Here is a 21,224-nt window from a genome sequence, read left to right as displayed (position 1 = left end):
AGTGTGTGGATTGCGGCTGCTGCCAGAGGGTGCAGGGTGATGGGTGCGTTGGGTGCAGTTAAATAAAGGAGGCCCAGGGTTTGGAGACATGTCTCCAGAGGTTAAGAGAAGCAGAAGGGTGAGGGAGGTAATATGGGAGTGTGAATAATATGAGGGGACGTGCCTCAGCATCCTGGGGGTTTATTAGTGTGTGGGATCAGAATTAGGAGGAGTGATGATGAGTGCAGAATGATGAGTGCAGTGATAAGGGGAGGACAGAAGTGAGGGGGATATATACAGAATGTGGGGTGGAGAAGAGGGGTGAAGGAAGGAGAGTTTAAGAAGAGAGGACACAAGTGTGAAAAGGAGAAGTAGAGAGCGCATGTTACAGAGAGGAAGGAGAAGTGAATGGGGAAACGAGGTCACCTGCAGTCTGGTGTTTTGTAAAGTAGCTTGCTGTAGATTAGCGTTGTGCTCGATGTTTGAGCCGAACGTAAGTTCAACTAGAACATCAGCTGTTGGAATGTTTGCTGAACATCGAACGGTAAGGGTGTTGGGATAGGATGTTCCCTCGCTGAGCGCCCCACAATGCACTGCATTCTCACAGTGCATTTTGAGAGCCGTGATTGGCCAAAATAATGCAACTGACCACAGGTCAGGTGCAATGCTTTGGCCAATGACAGCACAATGCACTGTGAGAGCCATGATTGGCCAAATTCATGGTGACTGGCCAATCGTGGGTCACGGCTAAGTCCACGCCCCACACTATATCAGGTTTCTTACACAGCAGCCTTGTGTAGTGTGTTGCTGGAGTTTAGTGGAGTTAGTGGTGTGTTAGGAGTGGAGTGCCGTGTTGTGAAGAGCAGTGTAGTGGTGTCAGTGAAGTGTCAGTGTGTTTTATAGCACTTCTGGGTCACCGCTGTTACCTTTTTTTTTTATTTGTTACATTTTTTTATTTTTTTTTGCATCATCAGATTCTATTGCTGCATCATTAGAGTTCCCCTTCTGTGTCGCAGGACTTCCTCCTGCTGTACCCCCTATTTTCTTTATAATAATAATAATAAAACAGTTTATAGTGCTCCAAGCACATAAGTATTGCACCCAAACATAAAATTCCCATCCCACACTCTAAAATAAAAAGTTATAAAAATCCCCCAAAGAATCCCCATCATGTCTGATGCACAACAATAAATGGGCTGATAGATGGCAGCCGGCTGTAAATGGGACAAAATGTAACACTGATCTATCAGCACTGACTTCTGCACCCCCCATCCACTGAAGCTTCAACACCCCCACAATGACCAGGAATACATCTCCATGTCATGATTTCTGTGTTCTATCACCGACACATCACATGTACAAGAGAGAAAAAACTTTATTCACATTAACATCTCCTTTCCTGACTCCTCCTCCATCACCAGGACACATCGAGTGATCATAAGATACAACACCACAATGATACATTGTATTAGGATCCATTATAAAAGGAATCCAACAGAATGGTATTAGCGGATCCATTCTATGGAGACACAATATATTAGGATCCATTATAAAAGATTCAATAAAATTCTATTGGGGATCCATTCTATGGGGACAAATTATATTAGGATCCATTATAAAAGGGATCCAGTAAGATTCTATTGGGGATCCATTCTATGGGGACACATGATATTGGGGACACATTCCGGTTCCATTCATCAGACATTATTATAGTCAGATCATTATATTGGGGATAGATCCCATGTTTTCTGTCACTAGTAAATCTCGGGATTATTTCTTCATATGTTTCGTCAGAGATTTTTCCATCGATTGTCATCTCTTTTTCTCTATTTGTTGATTGATTATTTGTATTTCTTCACACAATAAAATCATCCATAGAACAAGCTCATTAAGCTGTATTAATAATAATGATAGATAGATAGATAGATAGATAATAGATAGATAGATAGATAGATAGATAGATAGATAGATAGATAATAGATAGATAGATAGATAGATAGATAGATAGATAGATAGATAGATGTCAGTCAGGTAGTTGGACCGATATTCTACCCAATCACAGTGATCAGCGACAGAGGGAGAAATCTCACTTATTATTATTTATAGTAGAAAAGCCTGAAGAACACCAACTGAGGCCCCACCCACTGCTTTATCCCATTGGCTGAACATTCCACCAAATCACATCTCTCCTCCCTGTGACATCACCAATCCCTGGGCGGAGTTCTCACATGTCCCGATTCCCCCCACAGATCTTTATACAACCTTCCAATAGCCATAACACAGCATGGAGGGGCTCAGTGAAGGTGGTGGTGAAGGTGTGGAGGTGTCGGATCGGGTCACACAGATCATAAAAGGAGATCCGCCCGGCCTCATAATCCAGATATATCCTGACTCTGGTACTGGAGAGATTGGTGGGTAAGAGGATCTCTTTACTGTCATGTATAACCCAATACTGATCACCATTCCAGTAATAACCCCAGGACTTGTCATTATATCCAATCCCTGCCTGCCATCCTCTCCTGTCTATATTGGGGTAACACATCCCGACACTCCATCTATCTGACCCCCCGACATCCACTTCCCAGTAATGTCTCCCTGAGGAGAAGCTCTGACTGCTCAACACCTGATAACAATCCTGAAATCTCTCTGGTGTTACTGGATGATTCTGGTCTATATCTGACATGGATACAGTTTTCCTGTCATCTGATATATGTAGATAATTATGAGCTGTGTTTCCATCCAGTAATATGTCCTCAGCTCCCAGTATATAGAAGGATACATTTACCCCTGTTATTATATCAGATAAACCTGTGTGTAAGACCCCCGCCACATCCAGCCCCCCTCCATCATGGAGGAGTTCCTCATGTCTCCCTCTGTCCTCATTATCTCCATCCTCAGTATCACACAAGTCACCTGTGTCTGATTCCTGTAGGACAGTCAGTGGATCCGTCATGTTACACAGCTCCTCAATGTCACGCATCTTCCTGGACAGATCCTCCTTCTTTATTTCCAGATCCCGGATGAAGATGGAGACCCGCTCTGCCCTCTCGGAGATTTCCCTCAGGATTCTCTTCTCCAGGTCATCCAGACGTTTCCTGAGATCTATAAATAGGGCAGTGACTCTCTCGGTGTCACCAGCTGCTTCTTCTTCTACTTTCCTCCTGTGTTCCTGCAGACTCTGGACTCTTTCCTCCATTTCCTCTCTCTTTGTCAGAAGTTGCTGTAGAACATTCCTCAGTGTCTCCTTCTTCTTCTCAGAAGCCTCATCCAGCATCTCCACTTGGTGTCCTCGATGTTCTCCAGCCAAACTGCAGGACACACAGATACAGGTCTCATCCTCGGTGCAGTAATACTCCAGAATCTTCTTATGGATGGAGCATTTCCTGCTCTCCATGGACAAGGTGGGGTCACATAAGATGTGTTCTGGGGACTTTTTGTGGACTCTCAGGTGTTTATCACACAGAGAAACCTCACAGAGCAGACAGGATCTAACAGCAGGTACAGGAGAGTCCACACAGTGAGTACAGAAGACCCCGGACTCCTCTTGATCTGGCTGAGCAGATAGCAACTTCTCCATTATGTTACGCAGTGTTATGTTCCTCTGCAGAGAAGGACGATTCGGAAACTTCTGTCTGCATTCAGGACAGGAATACCCTCCAGACCCCTCCTGTGTATCCAGCACACGATCAATACAGACCCGGCAGAAGTTGTGTCCACATCTCAGCATTACAGGATCTGTATAAATGTCCAGACAGACGGAACATTCCAGCTCAACTCTCAGATCTGCAGACGCCATCGCTGACAGCAGAAAGAGAAATGAAAGTGAAAGTCTCTGACTTCGGGGAAGAATGCAGTTGGGAGGGTCACATCCTCCTACACAGGGTGAGCCTGGATCTGTGATATTTGATGCAGAAAGCAAAGTCCAGAAGAGGGAGGATTTTCTAACAGTAGTAAAAATAATATGTAGCACTACCCCTTAAGGGTTGCTTTAGTCATTTATTTGGGTTCCCTGTCAATCTGGACCTCTCGTTGAAAGCCCAACCTCTGCTGACACCACCGTGCGATGGTGACCCCGATAAATCACACCTGTAAAATGGAGTCACACACAGAGTAGTATAAACCAAAATGAAGTTTATTTTGGAATTGGAGGTAACTGAATAGGACAGGAAAAACAAAATAACACTGGTATTGGCAGTAAGTGTGATCACTCTTGGCAATGGTGAGCAAAAGTAATGACATTCACAACAAAACAACAGGAACTGTTCACAGGCCTACTTTATAAAATTATCCACTGCCTCCAGTCTGAGGGGACTGTTGAATCCCCAATGAGCAGGAATGACTATCAAATGAACTGATAAGCTCACTGCGGGTCCTCAGAACTAATTAGCAAGGATTAAATGTGAAATAAGAGACTTCTCAGTTATAATTGGCAATGTCCCCTTCAGAGTCAAAGGACAGTTAATAGTTCCTTATGGTAGTTACGCCAAAAATAGTGAGGGAAAAGGAGATGTTTTAGCACTTTCCTGATTGATGGTGAAGAATTAGAGCCAAGTTTCTTTTAAGAACTCAATGTATGAAGTGAGCTGGAATAGTAGATAGCAGCAGCTGGCATAAATGTCTATGGATGAAGGCAACTCCCTCCGAATGTCAGAGGGCAAAAGATGAATAGTGAAAGGGATCCTGCTCTGCAAAAAGGGAGATAGACTTGATGCTTCAGTAGGCACTGCTATATCTTGGTCTATAACTGTATATCCTGCGGTCAGATTGATTGATAACTGTACTGCAGATATGTTCCATCAGCGGTGCTGGTATAGCTCGGCCGCAAACTGGGGGAACTGTGTACAATGTTCACAACTATGTGCAAGCAGATAACTGGGGTAGTAGATGTCAATGTTCACTCAGCTAGTGGATGCATGGGTCTCTCTCACCCGATCAATGAGGTTCAGCCAATCGCCACAATCCGCCTTCTCCAGTGGATACTAAACTCCCTGGGGCCACATACTGCCCTTAGGACACCCCTGATGTACTGCAAGGGCCTGCCTGATTGGATACAAAGTGATTGGATAGATGGTGTGTCCTCCTCCTATATAATTTTGGTTAATCTAAAGAAGATTGTACAGAGATTGTACAATCAGATTGTATAGTGTATGTCCTCCTTTATATACTTTATATTACCTAGTTGTGCTTTCAGTGTCATTAATTGCTAATGGCACACCAAACACAGAAGCAAACACACATTTTTCCACATAAATAATGGGTGACAAATGCAGCAAAACACATAGTAAAAAACGTGCAACATGCACCACGCCACAATGTCCCATGAGCTACTTTTCCATGTGTAGCACAGCTCATTGAGATCAAAGGGGCTTCCCTATATGTGTCATTGGAAAAATGAGTCCAAAACCGTGCCCCCCCCCCCACTACTTTAGGTGTAAATGGAGCCTGAAAGTGAAACACACAGAACAATGAGGCTCCATTCACATCTGTGTGTTTCTGTACGCATGGAAAACTGCACAGAAAATGCACAGAAAATATGCGCTTTGCCATGCGTTTTAGAAACACGTTGCAAATGTGCTTTGTGTTGTCATTACATGTTAAAGGCACACCAAGTGTGGAATATGCACCAGAAACAGCGATAAAATGCAAATGCAAACAATTCCTGGATCAATTGTTGTGTGTAGAACAGACTGTTCAAGTGAATGGGCTGCCCTATGAGTGACGAGTAAAAACGCTCCAAAACAGCCAAAACAAACGCATGCAGGAATGTGAGTTATCACTACATGGAGATGTGAACGTGGCCTGACCACCGCGTGTCCATCCATCCCTCCTATGTACTTGTATAAAGATGGCCACACACTGTGCAATCTGATTGTACAATCTCTGTACAATTTCTACTATGGAATAGTTATCCAATCAGATTGTATAGAAAGTGGGTGGTAGGTGTGGTCTAGAGTGGTGAATACACCCTGCCACGCCCTCTTCTAGGAAAAGAGAAATTCTGCCTGAAAAGGTGAACTTCTCCTTTAACCACAAGCCTACAGGGCACTTCTACCCCCTTCCTGCCTACAGGGCACTTCTACCCCCTTCCTGCCTACAGGGCACTTCTACCCCCTTCCTGTCTACAGGGCACTTCTACCCCCTTCCTGCCTACCGGGCACTTTTACCCCCTTCCTGCCTACCGGGCACTTCTACTCCCTTCCTGCCTACCGGACACTTCTACCCCCTTCCTGTCTACAGGGCACTTCTACCCCCTTCCTGCCTACCGGGCACTTCTACCCCCTTCCTGCCTACAGGACACTTCTACCCCCTTCCTGCCCACCGGGCACCTCTACCCCCTTCCTGCCTACAGGGCACTTCTACCCCCTTCCTGCCTACCGGACACTTCTACCCCCTTCCTGCCTGCCGGGCACTTCTACCTCCTTCCTGCCTACCGGGCACTTATACCCCCTTCCTGCCTACAGGACACTTCTACCTCCTTCCTGCCTACCGGGCACTTCTACCTCCTTCCTGCCTACTGGGCACTTATACCCCCTTCCTGCCTACAGGGCACTTATACCCCCTTCCTGCCCAGGCCATTTTTCAGGTTGCAGCGCTGTCACACTTTGAATGACAACACTGTACCCATATGAAATTTTTTTCATTTTTTTGTGACAGATAGAGCTGTCTTTTGGTGGTATTTAATCACCTCGGGGGGGGTTCTTAAACAAACCAAAAACCACTGAATATTTTGAAAAAAATATGTTTATTCTTAGTTTTTGTTATAAAATTTTGTAAATAAGTGATTTTTCTCCTTCACTGATGTGCGCTAATGAGGCTGCAGTGATGGGCACTGATAGGCTGCACTGATGGACACTGATAGGTGGCACTGATGGACATTGACAGGCATCACTGATGGGCACTGAAAGGCAGCACTGATACATGGCACTGATAGGCGGCACTGATAGGCAGCATTAACTGGCACTGTTAGGCGGCACTGACTGGCACTGATAGGCGGCACTGATACACACTGATAGGTGGCACTGACTGGCACTGATAGGTGGCACTGATTGGCAGCACTGATAGGTGGCACTGATTGGCATTGATAGGTGGCACTGACTGGCACTGATGGCTGACACTGAAAGGCAGCTCAGATGGGCACTGATAAGTGGCATTGATATGCACTGGTAGGCACTGATATGTGGCATTGATGTGGCACTGATGGACACTGACAGGTGACACTGATGAGCACCGACACAAGGCACTGATGGACACTGACAGGTGGCACTGCTGGGGCTACACTGATCCTCATGGCACACTGATCATCAGTGCCCTGATGATCAGTGTACATGTCCCCTCCACGGAAAGCCGATTACCAGCTCTCCTCTGTCAATATGACAGCTCGAGAGGAGAGAAATGCCAATAACTGGCTGTCACGGTATAGGGGCCCAGCCAATTATTAATTCCTGATTAATGATCCGGAGTGGCACGAGTTCTCTGCCAGCCCAGTTATTAATTCCCAGTTAATAATTCCTTGTTCCTTTAATCCCTCATGGTCATAGGAAGAGCATCCTCCAATTAGTATTCTACTCCTGTGTGCCAAAGGCCCCTAGCTGTAATTAACACGCCCCTCCACAAAAGGTCCCAAATTCAATTAGTGTATTCTCCCCATTGTTATCCTGTTTACAGCTACAAATTCAATGATTGTGTTTCCTGTCTTGTGCCCAAATGTAGTACATCCCTAATTAGTGCCTTAATATTCAATTAATGTATTCTCCCCACTGTTATCCTGTTTACAGCTACAAATTCAATTATTGTTTCCTTGTCCATCCTGTCCAACCAGTCTTTTGCCTAAATATAATATCCCCCCCACTGTCCTCCTGTTTACAGCTACAAATTCAATTATTGTATGTCCTTTCCTGTCCATTCTCTCCATTGTCATCCAAAATGTCCCTAAACTCAATTAAGGCAGTCCCTCATTGTCATCCTGCTAATGACCCCCCCTCCACCTCTAGTTCTGCTCAGTGGGTTTAAGAGGTCAGTGCTAGTCTCTCCTGATAATCCGTCATAGGTCAAGCACTGGTATTAACCCCCATATCCCTGGAAGATTCCAGCTGCGGGGGATGGGAGTGGGTTGGAAGACTTTGGCCGCCGACACCAACACAAGGGGCCATTTGTATTGCATCTGAGTAACATCCCGTGTGCTAATTTTTATCAGAAGATTACAGCTGCGGGGGATGGGAGCCCTGGACCTAAAATTCCTTGTGCTGATTTGTATCAGAAGATTATAGCTGTGGGGGATGGGAACCCTGGAAGTAACATTCCTTTTGCTGATTTTTATCAGACAATTACAGCTGCGGGGGGTGGGAGCCCTGGAAGTAACATACCTTGTGCTGATTTTTATCAGAAGATTAAAGGTGCGGGGGATGGGAGCTCCGAAAGTAACATCCCTTGTGCTGATTTTCTAAGCATTTGTTTATTCTTAGTTATAACAGTTGGTGGGGATGGGTAAGGGGGCCTCATGGGGGGTGAGGTTCAGGTTCTATGCTGCCATCATTTCAAGGGGAATCCTGTGTTTTTGGGGTTCCTAAACATAATGCACTGCCTGGCCATTGAACTTTGGTCAGCTGGTTTAGAAGGACCAATGAAAATCCCTCTTATTGGCTCTTCTAAGCCAGCTGACCTAAGTCTAGATGTTGGTCAGTACATTAGAGTTCCTCTGGAGAATTTGCCATGTCAGAACCTCCTCCCTACCCATTGATGAGGCCTCACCATATTCCATTCACAGTTTTGGTTACATGTCAAGGCCTGAAAGGATTTGGTCGATGTAAAGCGGAGCTCCACCCAAAAGGGGAAGTTCCAAATGAGGGCTACAGCGCAGTAGTCCAGTTCTTGGAGGGTGTCATAGGATGTTCTCCCTGAACCTCGCACTCCGCTGCAGAGCACACACGGCTCTCTGTGATCCCTATGTCCTTCAGACACAGCTGATCACATGTCACAATAAAGAGCCAATCACAGCGGCCTTTTATCATGTAATCAGCAGTGTCCAATCACAGCTAATCACCATGTAAGCACATTTGTCAGTTATCAGTCACAGTGTGAGGAAAGTGCTGCTGATCACTGGCAAGTGTGAAAGTAGACATCTACACTCATAATCAGGACACTGATCATCAGGGCAGCCCCAACAATGCTCAACAGTGCTGCCTATCAATGCCAATCAGGGTACATCAGTGCTGCCAATCAGTGCCTAGCCAAGCTGCTAATCAGTGCCCAGCAGTGCTGCTTATCGATGCCAATCAGGGTACATCAGTGCTTCCAATCAGTGCCCATCAGTGCTTCCAATCAGTGCCCAGCAGTGTTGCCAATCTGTGCCTATCAGTGCTGCCTATCAATGCCAATCAAGGTACATCAGTGCTTCCAATCAGTGCTGCTAATCTGTGCCCAGCAGTGATGCCAATCCGAGCCCAGCAGTGCTGCCAGTCAGTGCCACTTATCAGTGCTCTTCAGTGCTGCCTATTAGTGCCCTTCAGTACTGCCTATTAGTGCCCCTCAATGTCATCTATCAGTGCCTGATATCAGTGCTGTATATCAGTGCAGGCTCATTAGTGCCTCCTCATCAATGCCCACAAGTGCAGCCTCATCAGTGCCCATTGGTGCAGCCTATTAGTGCCCATCAGTCCTGACTAGCAGTGCCTCCTCATCAGTGCCCATCAGTGCTGCCTATCAGTTCCCATCAGTGACTCCTCATCAGTGCCCACTGATGCAGCCTCATCAGTGCCCATCAGAGTAGTCTATCAGTGCCCATCAGTGCTGCCTATCAGTTCCGCTTCATCAGTGCCCATCACAGCAGCCTATCAGTACCCATCAGTGCTGTCTATCAGTGCCACCACATCAGTGCCCATCAGTGCAACCTCATCAACACACATCAGTGAAGGAGACAAAGTACTTGTTTGCAAAATGTTATAATAGAAACAAAGCAAACCTTTTTTTCACAATTTTTGCTCTTTTTTCATTTGTTTAACAAATAAATAACCCCCCCCCCCCGTGGTGATTATATACCACCAAAATAAAGCTCTATTTGCGTGAAAAAAAATTATAACAATTTCATGTGGGCACAGTGTTGCATGACCACGCAATTGTCCTTCAAAGGGCAACAGCACTGAAAGATGGCCTGGGAAGGGAATGAAAGTGCCCGGTAGGCAAGCGATTAAGGATTGGTACCTTTGGGGAGTGGGGGGGGGGGGCAGGTGGGTGGTGTTCTTTTTCTCTTGTGGGGTAGCCTCCAATGGGAGCCAAAAATGGTGCCCATAGTGTAGTAAGGTTAAAGACTTTATTTCAAAAAGATGCAGTATAAAACAGGGTAGTAAACACTCCCAATATATCAGTGATAGATGCAGAGTAGTGCTGACCCCTTAATAAAGATGGCCTCCTCGTGGCTCCGGGCGGCTGTGACGTCACGCTCTGTTGGCTCCTCCTAAGGTCTTTCGTGCAGTGCACATCATCAGAGGGTTTACTACCCTGTTTTATACTGCATCTTTTTGAAATAAAGTCTTTAACCTTACTACACTATGGGCACCGTTTTTGGCTCCCATTGGAGCTAATTGATTTCCAGGATATCTCACCATTAACCACCAGCACCAGAGGGAGGGAGCTCTGTATCCAGTACATTCACCCATTCAGCCTTAAGGGGATCTCTGGACCTGGAAGCCACTGAGACAGAATACCAGGATTACTTACCTCTAGATGGATGCTCACCTTCTCCACCTTCCTAAGGGATCCGAGTGGATATTGATTACATGCACTTGATTATAGCGCGTCCGGTGAGTGCGCATTTTTATCACGTGTTCCTGATACAGCTTCTCCTGATATACGGCTACATCTAGTGGATCACCTGTTATTTATTTTATGAACTGCTTAATTATGCATGTTTAACATGTATGGGACATTTTATTATTTCATATATTATCACTATCATTTTTTATTCATCAGTTTTATTTAGCGCTGCGCTTCTATTTAAGTTTTAATGGATATAAGTTGTTTGGGCCAGCTTGGCCTTGGCAGACTATTTAGAGTTAATTGAAATCTGAAGTTAGACTGTAAGGTGGGTATATCTGTGCAGTCCCATGCAGATTATTATTATTATTATACAGGATTTATGGCGCCAACAGTTTGCTCAGTGCTTTACAATATAAAGGGAGACAATACAGCAACAATACAGTTCAATACAAGAGGGTTAGGAGGGCTCCGCTCCTTGGAGCTTACAATCTAAGAGGGAGGGGCTGGTGGTACAAAATGTAATAACTGTGGGGGATGGAATGGTAGGAGGAATAGATTATTTGGTTATTAGCTGAAGGCAGGATAGGCTTCCCTGAAGAGATAGGTTTTCAGAAAGTGGGTAGAGTAGGCGATAGTCTGATAGATTGGGGTAGAAAGTTCCAGAGGATGGGGAGGATCAAGAGATGAGCATGAGAGGAGAAGATAAGGGAGCTAGAGAGCAAGAGGTCATGCGAGGAGTGGAGAGGATGGTTTGGGTGATATTTGGAGACAAGATTGGTGATGTAATTCGGGGCAGAGTTATAAATGGCTTTATATGCTATTGTTAATGTTTTGAATTTTATCCGTTGGGCCATGGGAAGCCAGTGGAGGGATTGGCATAGAGGGGTGGCTGATAAAGAACGGTTAGTAAGGTGGATGAGTCTGGCAGCAGCATTCATGACAGACTGAAGAGGGGATAGCCTGAGATGAGGTCTGCCAATGAGGAGGGAGTTACAATAGTCAAGGCGAGATATAACAAGGGAGTGAATAAGTTGCTTAGTGGTTTCCGAGGTTAAGAACGGGCAAATCTTGGAGATATTGTGGAGGTGAAGTCTACAAGATTTGGACAGCGATTGGATTTGGGGCTGAAAGGACAGATGGGAGTCTAGGATTACATCTAGTACCCTGGCATGAGGGGAGGGAATGATGATTGTATTATTGATCTTGATGGAGAAGTCAGGGGAGGGGACACGGGCTGAAGGGAATAGTATGAGCTCAGTTTTGGATTGAGTTTGAGGAAGTGGAGTGACATCCATAATGATATGTAACTTAGTAGGTTAGTAATGCGAGAGGAGACTGAAGGGGTGAGGTGAGGGGTAGAAAGATAGATTTGTGTGTCATCAGCATAGAGATGGTACTTGAAGCCGTGGGAGTTTATCAAGTGACCAAGGGAGGAGGTGTAGATGGAGAAGAGAAGGGGTCCAAGGACAGAACCTTGGGGGATCCCTACAGAAAGAGGGAGTGAAGAGGAGAAGACAGAGTTATAGGTAACACTGAAGGAGCGCTGCGATAGGTAGGAGGAGAACCAGGAGAGAGCAGAGTCTCACAGGCCAAGAGAGTGGAGGTTTTTGAGGAGGAGGGGATGGTCAACAGTATCAAAAGCCGCAGAGAGGTCAAGTAGTAAGAGTACGGAGCAGTGACCATTGGTTGGGATGAGTACGGAGTAGTGGCCATTGGTAGGGATGAGTATGGAGCAGTGGCCATTGGTTGGGATGAGTAGGGAGTAGTGGCCATTGGTTGGGATTAGTATGGAGTAGTGGCCATTGGTTGGGATGAGTACGGAGTAGTGGCCATTGGTTGGGATGAGTACGGAGTAGTGAAAATTGGTTTTAGCTGTTAGTAAATCATTAGTGAGTTTTAGTAGGGCAGTTTCAGTGGAGTGTAGTGAGGGAAAGCCAGAATGTAAAGAGTAAAGAAGGTTGGTGTCAGTGAGGTGGGAGCTCAGGCGATTGTAGACTAAGCTTTCTAAGAGTTTAGAGGTAAATGGCAGCAGGGAGATGGGTCTTAAGTTGTTCAGGTTGGTGGGGTCCAGGGAGGGCTTTTTAAGTATGGGAATGATGTGTGCATGCTTTAGAAGGAAGGGGAAGGTGCCTATAGAGAGGGAGAGATTGAAGATGTGAGTGAGGAAGCATAGAAAGCATAGGATAGAAGAAGAGGGTGATCGTAGTAGTTGTGAGGGGATAGGATCCAGGAGGCAGGTGGTAAGATGGGCTTCTGAGAAAACTTTGATGATCTCTTCGGTAGTAGCAAGGTCAAAGGAGGAAAGTGTTGAGGGAGGTTTAGTATAAGGTATGCTAAGTGGGATGGATGTCTGTGTGGTGGAGATGCCCCTACGAATTGCATCAATCTTGTTTATAAAATGATTGGCAATCTCGTAAACAGTGAGTGAGTTACTGGCAGGAGGTGGAGAAAGTAGAGAGTTAAAAGTGGAGAAGAAATGATGAGGACTGGATGACAAGGTATTAATAAGAGTTGCAAAGTAGGCTTGTTTGGCAGCATGGAGGGAGGAATTGTATGTTAAGAGAGCAGATTTATATCGGGTGAATGCTTGGTGAGATTTGGTTTTACGCCACAATCACTCCAGCGCACGACTATGTCGTTTAAGATTTCTGGTTTCATCAGTCTGCCACGGTTGTAATGGTTGGGGCTTGATGCTTTAGAGGAGCAAGTGAGTGTACTGTGGATCAAAGTGAACTGTTGTAGATAGTAGTTAGAGATGAGCGAATCGAAGTAGGCGAAGTGGAATTCGAGTCGAATATTGGAAAATTTTCGATTCGCGCCGAATCCGAAAAAAAGCCTACTTCGGACGCGCGAATCGAAATTTTTCCTAAAATGTCGGCGGACATGTGCGGCGACGGAGCGGGGATGTCTGGGAAGGCGCGCAGACAAGGCGCGCTGACCCATAATGCATTCCTTAATGACATGTGATCGCATTAGCCAATCAGCAGCCAGCCAGCCAGCACTGTGTAATGGTCGAGCTATAAATGGCGGCCATTTTAGAATTCTTCATTTGCCTCCAGTCATTCAAGAGAGGCAGACCGCTCTGTATTAGGGACAGAGTTAGGGCCACAGAAACGATACTTGGGGACAGAGAAACGTTACTTAGGGACATAGAAACGTTACTTAGGGACAGAGAAACATTACTCAGGGACACAGAATTGTTAGTGAGGGCCACAGAATCGTTACTTAGGGCCACAGAAACGCTAGTTAGGGCCACAGAATTGTTACTCAGGGACAGACAGAATTGTTATTGAGGGCCACAGAATTGTTACTGAGGGCCACAGAAACGTTACTCAGGGACACAGAATTGTTACTGAGGGGCACAGAACTATTACTTAGGGCCACAGAAACGTTAGTTAGGGCCACAGAATTGTTACTCAGGGACAGACACAGAATTGTTACTGAGGACCACAGAACCGTTACTTAGGGCCACAGAAACGTTATTCAGGGACACAGAATTGTTACTGAGGGCCACAGAACTGTTACTTAGGGCCACAGAAACGTTAGTTAGGGCCACAGAATTGTTACTCAGGGACAGACACAGAATTGTTACTGAGGGCCACAGAACCGTTACTTAGGGCCACAGAAACGTTACTCAGGGCCACAGAATTGTTACTGAGGGCCACAGAACTGTTACTTAGGGCCACAGAATTGTTACTCAGGGACAGACACAGAATTGTTACTGAGGGCGACAGAATTGTTACTTAGGGCCACATAAACATTACTCAGGGACACAGAATTGTTACTGAAGGCCACAGAACTGTTACTTAGGGCCACAGAAACGTTAGTTAGGGCCACAGAATTGTTACTGAGGGCCACAGAACTGTTACTTAGGGCCACAGAAACGTTAGTTAGGGCCACAGAATTGTTACTCAGGGACAGACACAGAATTGTTACTGAGGGACACAGAATTGTTACTGAGGGCCACAGAACTGTTACTTAGGGCCACAGAATTGTTACTCAGGGACACAGAATTGTTACTGAGGGCCACAGAACCGTTACTTAGGGCCACAAAATTGTTACTCAGGGACACAGAATTGTTACTGAGGGCCACAAAACAGTTACATAGGGCCACAGAATTGTTACTCAGGGACAGACACAGAATTGTTACCCAGGGACACAGAATTGTTACTGAGGGCCACAGAACCGTTACTTAGGGCCACAGAATTGTTACTCAGGGACACAGAATTGTTACTGAGGGCCACAGAACCGTTACTTAGGGCCACAGAATTGTTACTCAGGGACAGACACAGAATTGTTACTGAGGGCCACAGAATTGTTACTTAGGGCCACAGAAACGTTACTCAGGGACACAGAATTGTTACTGAGGGCCACAGAACTGTTACTTAGGGCCACAGAAACGTTAGTTAGGGCCACAGAATTGTTACTCAGGGACAGACACAGAATTGTTACTGAGGGCCACAGAACCGTTACTTAGGGCCACAGAAACGTTACTCAGGGCCACAGAATTGTTACTGAGGGCCACAGAACTGTTACTTAGGGCCACAGAATTGTTACTCAGGGACAGACACAGAATTGTTACTGAGGGCGACAGAATTGTTACTTAGGGCCACATAAACATTACTCAGGGACACAGAATTGTTACTGAAGGCCACAGAACTGTTACTTAGGGCCACAGAAACGTTAGTTAGGGCCACAGAATTGTTACTGAGGGCCACAGAACTGTTACTTAGGGCCACAGAAACGTTAGTTAGGGCCACAGAATTGTTACTCAGGGACAGACACAGAATTGTTACTGAGGGACACAGAATTGTTACTGAGGGCCACAGAACTGTTACTTAGGGCCACAGAATTGTTACTCAGGGACACAGAATTGTTACTGAGGGCCACAGAACCGTTACTTAGGGCCACAAAATTGTTACTCAGGGACACAGAATTGTTACTGAGGGCCACAAAACAGTTACATAGGGCCACAGAATTGTTACTCAGGGACAGACACAGAATTGTTACCCAGGGACACAGAATTGTTACTGAGGGCCACAGAACCGTTACTTAGGGCCACAGAATTGTTACTCAGGGACACAGAATTGTTACTGAGGGCCACAGAACCGTTACTTAGGGCCACAGAATTGTTACTCAGGGACAGACACAGAATTGTTACTGAGGGCCACAGAATTGTTACTTAGGGCCACAGAAACGTTACTCAGGGACACAGAATTGTTACTGAGGGCCACAGAACTGTTACTTAGGGCCACAGAAACGTTAGTTAGGGCCACAGAATTGTTACTCAGGGACAGACACAGAATTGTTACTGAGGGCCACAGAACCGTTACTTAGGGCCACAGAAACGTTACTCAGGGCCACAGAATTGTTACTGAGGGCCACAGAACTGTTACTTAGGGCCACAGAATTGTTACTCAGGGACAGACACAGAATTGTTACTGAGGGCGACAGAATTGTTACTTAGGGCCACATAAACATTACTCAGGGACACAGAATTGTTACTGAAGGCCACAGAACTGTTACTTAGGGCCACAGAAACGTTAGTTAGGGCCACAGAATTGTTACTGAGGGCCACAGAACTGTTACTTAGGGCCACAGAAACGTTAGTTAGGGCCACAGAATTGTTACTCAGGGACAGACACAGAATTGTTACTGAGGGACACAGAATTGTTACTGAGGGCCACAGAACTGTTACTTAGGGCCACAGAATTGTTACTCAGGGACACAGAATTGTTACTGAGGGCCACAGAACCGTTACTTAGGGCCACAAAATTGTTACTCAGGGACACAGAATTGTTACTGAGGGCCACAAAACAGTTACATAGGGCCACAGAATTGTTACTCAGGGACAGACACAGAATTGTTACCCAGGGACACAGAATTGTTACTGAGGGCCACAGAACCGTTACTTAGGGCCACAGAATTGTTACTCAGGGACACAGAATTGTTACTGAGGGCCACAGAACCGTTACTTAGGGCCACAGAATTGTTACTCAGGGACAGACACAGAATTGTTACTGAGGGCCACAGAATTGTTACTTAGGGCCACAGAAACGTTACTCAGGGACACAGAATTGTTACTGAGGGCCACAGAACTGTTACTTAGGGCCACAGAATTGTTACTCAGGGACACAGAATTGTTACTGAGGGCCACAGAACCGTTACCTAGGGCCACAGAATTGTTACTCAGGGACAGACACAGAATTGTTACTCAGGGACACATAATTGTTACTGAGGGCCACAGAACCGTTACTTAGGGCCACAGAATTGTTACTCAGGGACACATAATTGTTACTGAGGGCCACAGAACCGTTACTTAGGGCCACAAAATTGTTACTCAGGGACAGACACAGAATTGTTACTCAGGGACACAGAATTGTTACTGAGGGCCACAAAACCGTTACTTAGGGCCACAGAATTGTTACTCAGGGACAGACACAGAATTGTTACTCAGGGACACAGAATTGTTACTGAGGGCCACAGAACCGTTACTTAGGGCCACAGAATTGTTACTCAGGGACAGACACAGAATTGTTACTGAGGGACACAGAATTGTTACTTAGGGCCACAGAATTGTTACTCAGGGACAGACACAGAATTGTTACTGAGGGACACAGAATTGTTACTGAGGGCCACAGAATTGTTACTTAGGGCCACAGAATTGTTACTCAGGGACACAGAATTGTTACTGAGGGCCACAGAACCGTTACTTAGGGCCACAGAATTGTTACTCAGGGACAGACACAGAATTGTTACTGAGGGCCAAGGAATTGTTACTTAGGGCCACAGAAACGTTACTCAGGGACACATAATTGTTACTGAGGGCCACAGAACTGTTACTTAGGGCCACAGAAACGTTAGTTAGGGCCACATAATTGTTACTCAGGGACACAGAATTGTTACTGAGGGCCACAGAACCGTTACTTAGGGCCACAGAATTGTTACTCAGGGACACAGAATTGTTACTGAGGGCCACAGAACCGTTACTTAGGGACACAGAAATGTTACTCAGGGACACAGAATTGTTACTGAGGGCCACAGAACCGTTACTTAGGGCCACATAATTGTTACTCAGGGACACAGAATTGTTACTGAGGGCCACAGAACCGTTACTTAGGGCCACAGAATTGTTACTCAGGGACACATAATTGTTACTGAGGGCCACAGAACCGTTACTTAGGGCCACAGAAACGTTACTCAGGGACACAGAATTGTTACTGAGGGCCACAGAACCGTTACTTAGCGCCACAGAAACGTTACTCAGGGACACAGAATTGTTACTGAGGGACACAAAACCGTAACTTAGGGCCACAGAATTGTTACTCAGGGACAGACACAGAATTGTTACTGAGGGACACAGAATTGTTACTGAGGGCCACAGAACCGTTACTTAGGGCCACATAATTGATACTGAGGGACACAGAATTGTTACTGAGGGCCACAGAACCGTTACTTAGGGCCACAGAATTGTTACTCAGGGACAGACACAGAATTGTTACTGAGGGCCACAGAATTGTTACTTAGGGCCACAGAAACGTTACTCAGGGACACAGAATTGTTACTGAGGGCCACAGAACTGTTACTTAGGGCCACAGAACCGTTACTTAGGGCCACAGAATTGTTACTCAGGGACAGACACAGAATTGTTACTCAGGGACACAGAATTGTTACTGAGGGCCACAGAACCGTTACTTAGGGCCACAGAAACGTTACTCAGGGACACAGAATTGTTACTGAGGGCCACAGAACCGTTACTTAGGGCCACAGAAACGTTACTCAGGGACACAGAATTGTTACTGAGGGCCACAGAACCGTTACTTAGGGCCACAGAATTGTTACTCAGGGACAGACACAGAATTGTTACTCAGGGACACATAATTGTTACTCAGGGACACAGAATCGTTGAATTAAAGAGTATGTCAGACAACATGCAGAGGAGTGGCAGAGGAGGCAATGTTTTAGGAGCGAGCAGACGTGGCAGCAGAGGAAGGGGTCGAGGCAGCACTAGTCGCAGCCAGAGGCCAGTGCTCCCGGTGTCATCCAGCGGTCGTGTCTCCACCGACAACCCTGCCGTCATCGATTGGTTGGCTCGGTCGTCTTCCTCTTCCCAGGTCACCTCTGACACCTACAGCCAACGGTCGGTGTGTACGTCAGACACAACCGTTAGTTGGCATGGCCCGGGAGCAAGCCCACTGAAATCACGTGTCCTCTACCTGCCCCTGTCCTTTGGTGTTTCCTCACCAAGCGAAGTATCGCATGCTGTGGGCTCAGCCCCACTGTACAGTGAGGAAGAGCTAACAGAGGGCGGTCAGGAACGGGGGGAGACATCCGCCTTTTCAGCAGCCAGGCGAAGAAGTACTGGCGAGGAGAGTGGCTCGGTAGCCGGTCTAGAGACAGGTCTGTCTCCTGACCCAGACGCAGCCGAGGGGGCTAGTAGTGAGGCGGAGACCCTACTTGATGATGAGGAGGTTGATCGCACTTGGCAGCCTCGTCGTCATCAGGTAATTTCTTCCGCACCATCAGGAGAAGAGGGTGCCAGCTTGGCAGCGAGCGAAACAGTCGGTGGGTTGCCCAGGAGGCAGCAGGGTCGCAGCAGTGTCAGTGGAGCCAAACGGCCACGGAGTACAGCACCAGCTCCACTGCAGCCTACCACCACGGCCAGTAGTGGTGCCGGTGCGCACGGAGGAAGTAGCAGTCAGCCAGTGAGGAGTAGCGGGGGCAAAGTTTCCTACTCGGCGGTGTGGCAATTTTTCGTCAAGCCGCCCGAGGAAGTAAACGTAGCCGTATGTCGACTATGTGGCCAGAAATGCAAGCGTGGCCAGGGGGCCCATGTTGGGACTACAGCGTTGCGTCAGCATATGCAGCGTCACCATTCGGTGGCCTGGGAAAACCGTGATAAAGATACGGCGGTTCTGCCTGCCCCAGCCCCCGCTCCATCACCCGCTCCGTTACTTGCTCCGTCACCCGACGTCAATCGCCCTCTATCAGCCAGTCAAGGCTCCAACACCTCTGCTGAGGGGAGTTGTCGCTCGTTGGCATCTTCCGCTCGTTCAGATGCTCCTTCTCCTGCTACTCCTCTTCTCGGATTCCGTCAGCAGTCTTTCTTGGAATCCGTTTCCAAGAGACAACAGTTTGCGAGCACGCACCCGACGGTGCAAAAGCTGAACGTCCTCCTGTCCAAGTTGCTGGTGCTACAGTCCCTCCCTTTCCAACTGGTGGACTCAGCACCTTTCCGAGAAATGATGGCTTGTGCCGCGCCGCGGTGGAGAGTGCCAAGCCGTCATTTCTTCGCCCAAAAGGCAGTGCCAGCCCTGCATTCACATGTAGAAGAGATGGTGGGCCAGTCTTTGAGCATGTCGGTCTCTGCCAAAGTGCACGGCAGCGCCGACGTGTGGAGCTGTAACTACGGTCAGGGACAGTACATGTCATTTACGGCCCACTGGGTGAACGTGGTGCCGGCACAGCCACACCAGCAACTTGGACAGGTCACGCCGCTTTTGCCTCCACGTTTGCACGTCCTTGGTCCAGCAAACATGTCCGCCTCTACCACCTCTTTTTCCGCCGTGTCCTCAGCCGCCACCCCCGTGCCAAGTCCCATTACCCGACCGGCATATCACATGTGCAGGGCGCAACGGTGTCACGCTGTGCTGCACCTGGTATGCCTTGGCGAATGTAGTCACACAGGGGAGGAACTTCTGAGTGTAATGAACAGAGAAATCTCCGCGCAAACTGAAAATCGGAACCATGTTGACCGGCAACGGAAAGAACGTGGTGTCTGCTCTGCGTCAAGGAAGGTTGTGCCATGCGCCATGCATGGCTCACGTGTTCAATCTGGTTGTCAAGCGGTTCCTAAAATCCACCATCCCACTGCAAGACATCCTTAAAATGTCACGTAAACTTTGCATGCATTTCAGCCATTCCTACACCGCAAAGAACACCCTCATTAAGCTGCAGCGGCAGAACGGAATTCCACAGCATCGCCTGATCTGCGACGTTGCAACAAGGTGGAATTCAACCCTACACATGTTAGACCGCCTTTACGAGCAGCGAAAGGCCATCACCGATTTCCTGATGTTACAAGCGGATAAAGGTACTCCCCTGTGTAACTTCGATGTCAGCCATTGGCAGCTCATGCGTGACACCTGCCGCTTGCTCAGGCCCTTTGAGAAGGCCACGCTATTCGTGAGTCGGCAGGACTATGGGATGAACGACGTCATTCCTCTGTTGCACGTCCTGGAACAAATGCTGTTAACAATGGCTGGTCAGGGTGCGGTAGACGTGGCGCACAGATCTCAACGCCACATGACCCCTGTGGGGGCCGGACAGGAAGAAGAGGAGGTAGAGGAAGACATTTGTGCTCAGGAATTATTGAGTGAAATGGGTGGTTTTTCCACTCAGCGGACAGGAGTGGAGGAGCAGGAGCATCTGGTAGAGGAGGAGGAGGAGACAGAGGACCCAGACGCACCGTGGCAGTATGCTGTGGAGATGGA

General features: G+C 47.1%; 1 protein-coding gene across 1 annotated transcript; it reads right to left on the bottom strand.

The window, feature by feature from the left end:
* Positions 1–1,336: 1,336 nt before the first annotated feature.
* On the bottom strand, positions 1,337–3,790 carry LOC149456139 (E3 ubiquitin/ISG15 ligase TRIM25-like). Its single transcript, XM_089685399.1, has one exon. The coding sequence runs from the start codon at positions 3,773–3,775 to the stop codon at positions 2,204–2,206; it is 1,572 nt and encodes a 523-aa protein (XP_089541525.1). The 5' UTR covers positions 3,776–3,790; the 3' UTR covers positions 1,337–2,203.
* Positions 3,791–21,224: the final 17,434 nt, after the last annotated feature.

The sequence above is a fragment of the Staurois parvus genome, unplaced genomic scaffold, assembly GCF_062004578.1.
Source record: "Staurois parvus isolate SC_StPar_1 unplaced genomic scaffold, SC_StPar_1.0 ptg000374l, whole genome shotgun sequence".
Classification (NCBI taxonomy): domain Eukaryota; kingdom Metazoa; phylum Chordata; class Amphibia; order Anura; family Ranidae; genus Staurois; species Staurois parvus.
This window is presented reverse-complemented; position numbering and strand designations above follow the sequence as displayed.

Excerpts from the sequence above, each read along its gene's own strand:
- LOC149456139 (XM_089685399.1), bottom strand. The coding sequence starts at position 3,775 with ATGGCGTCTGCAGATCTGAGAGTTGAGCTGGAATGTTCCGTCTGTCTG.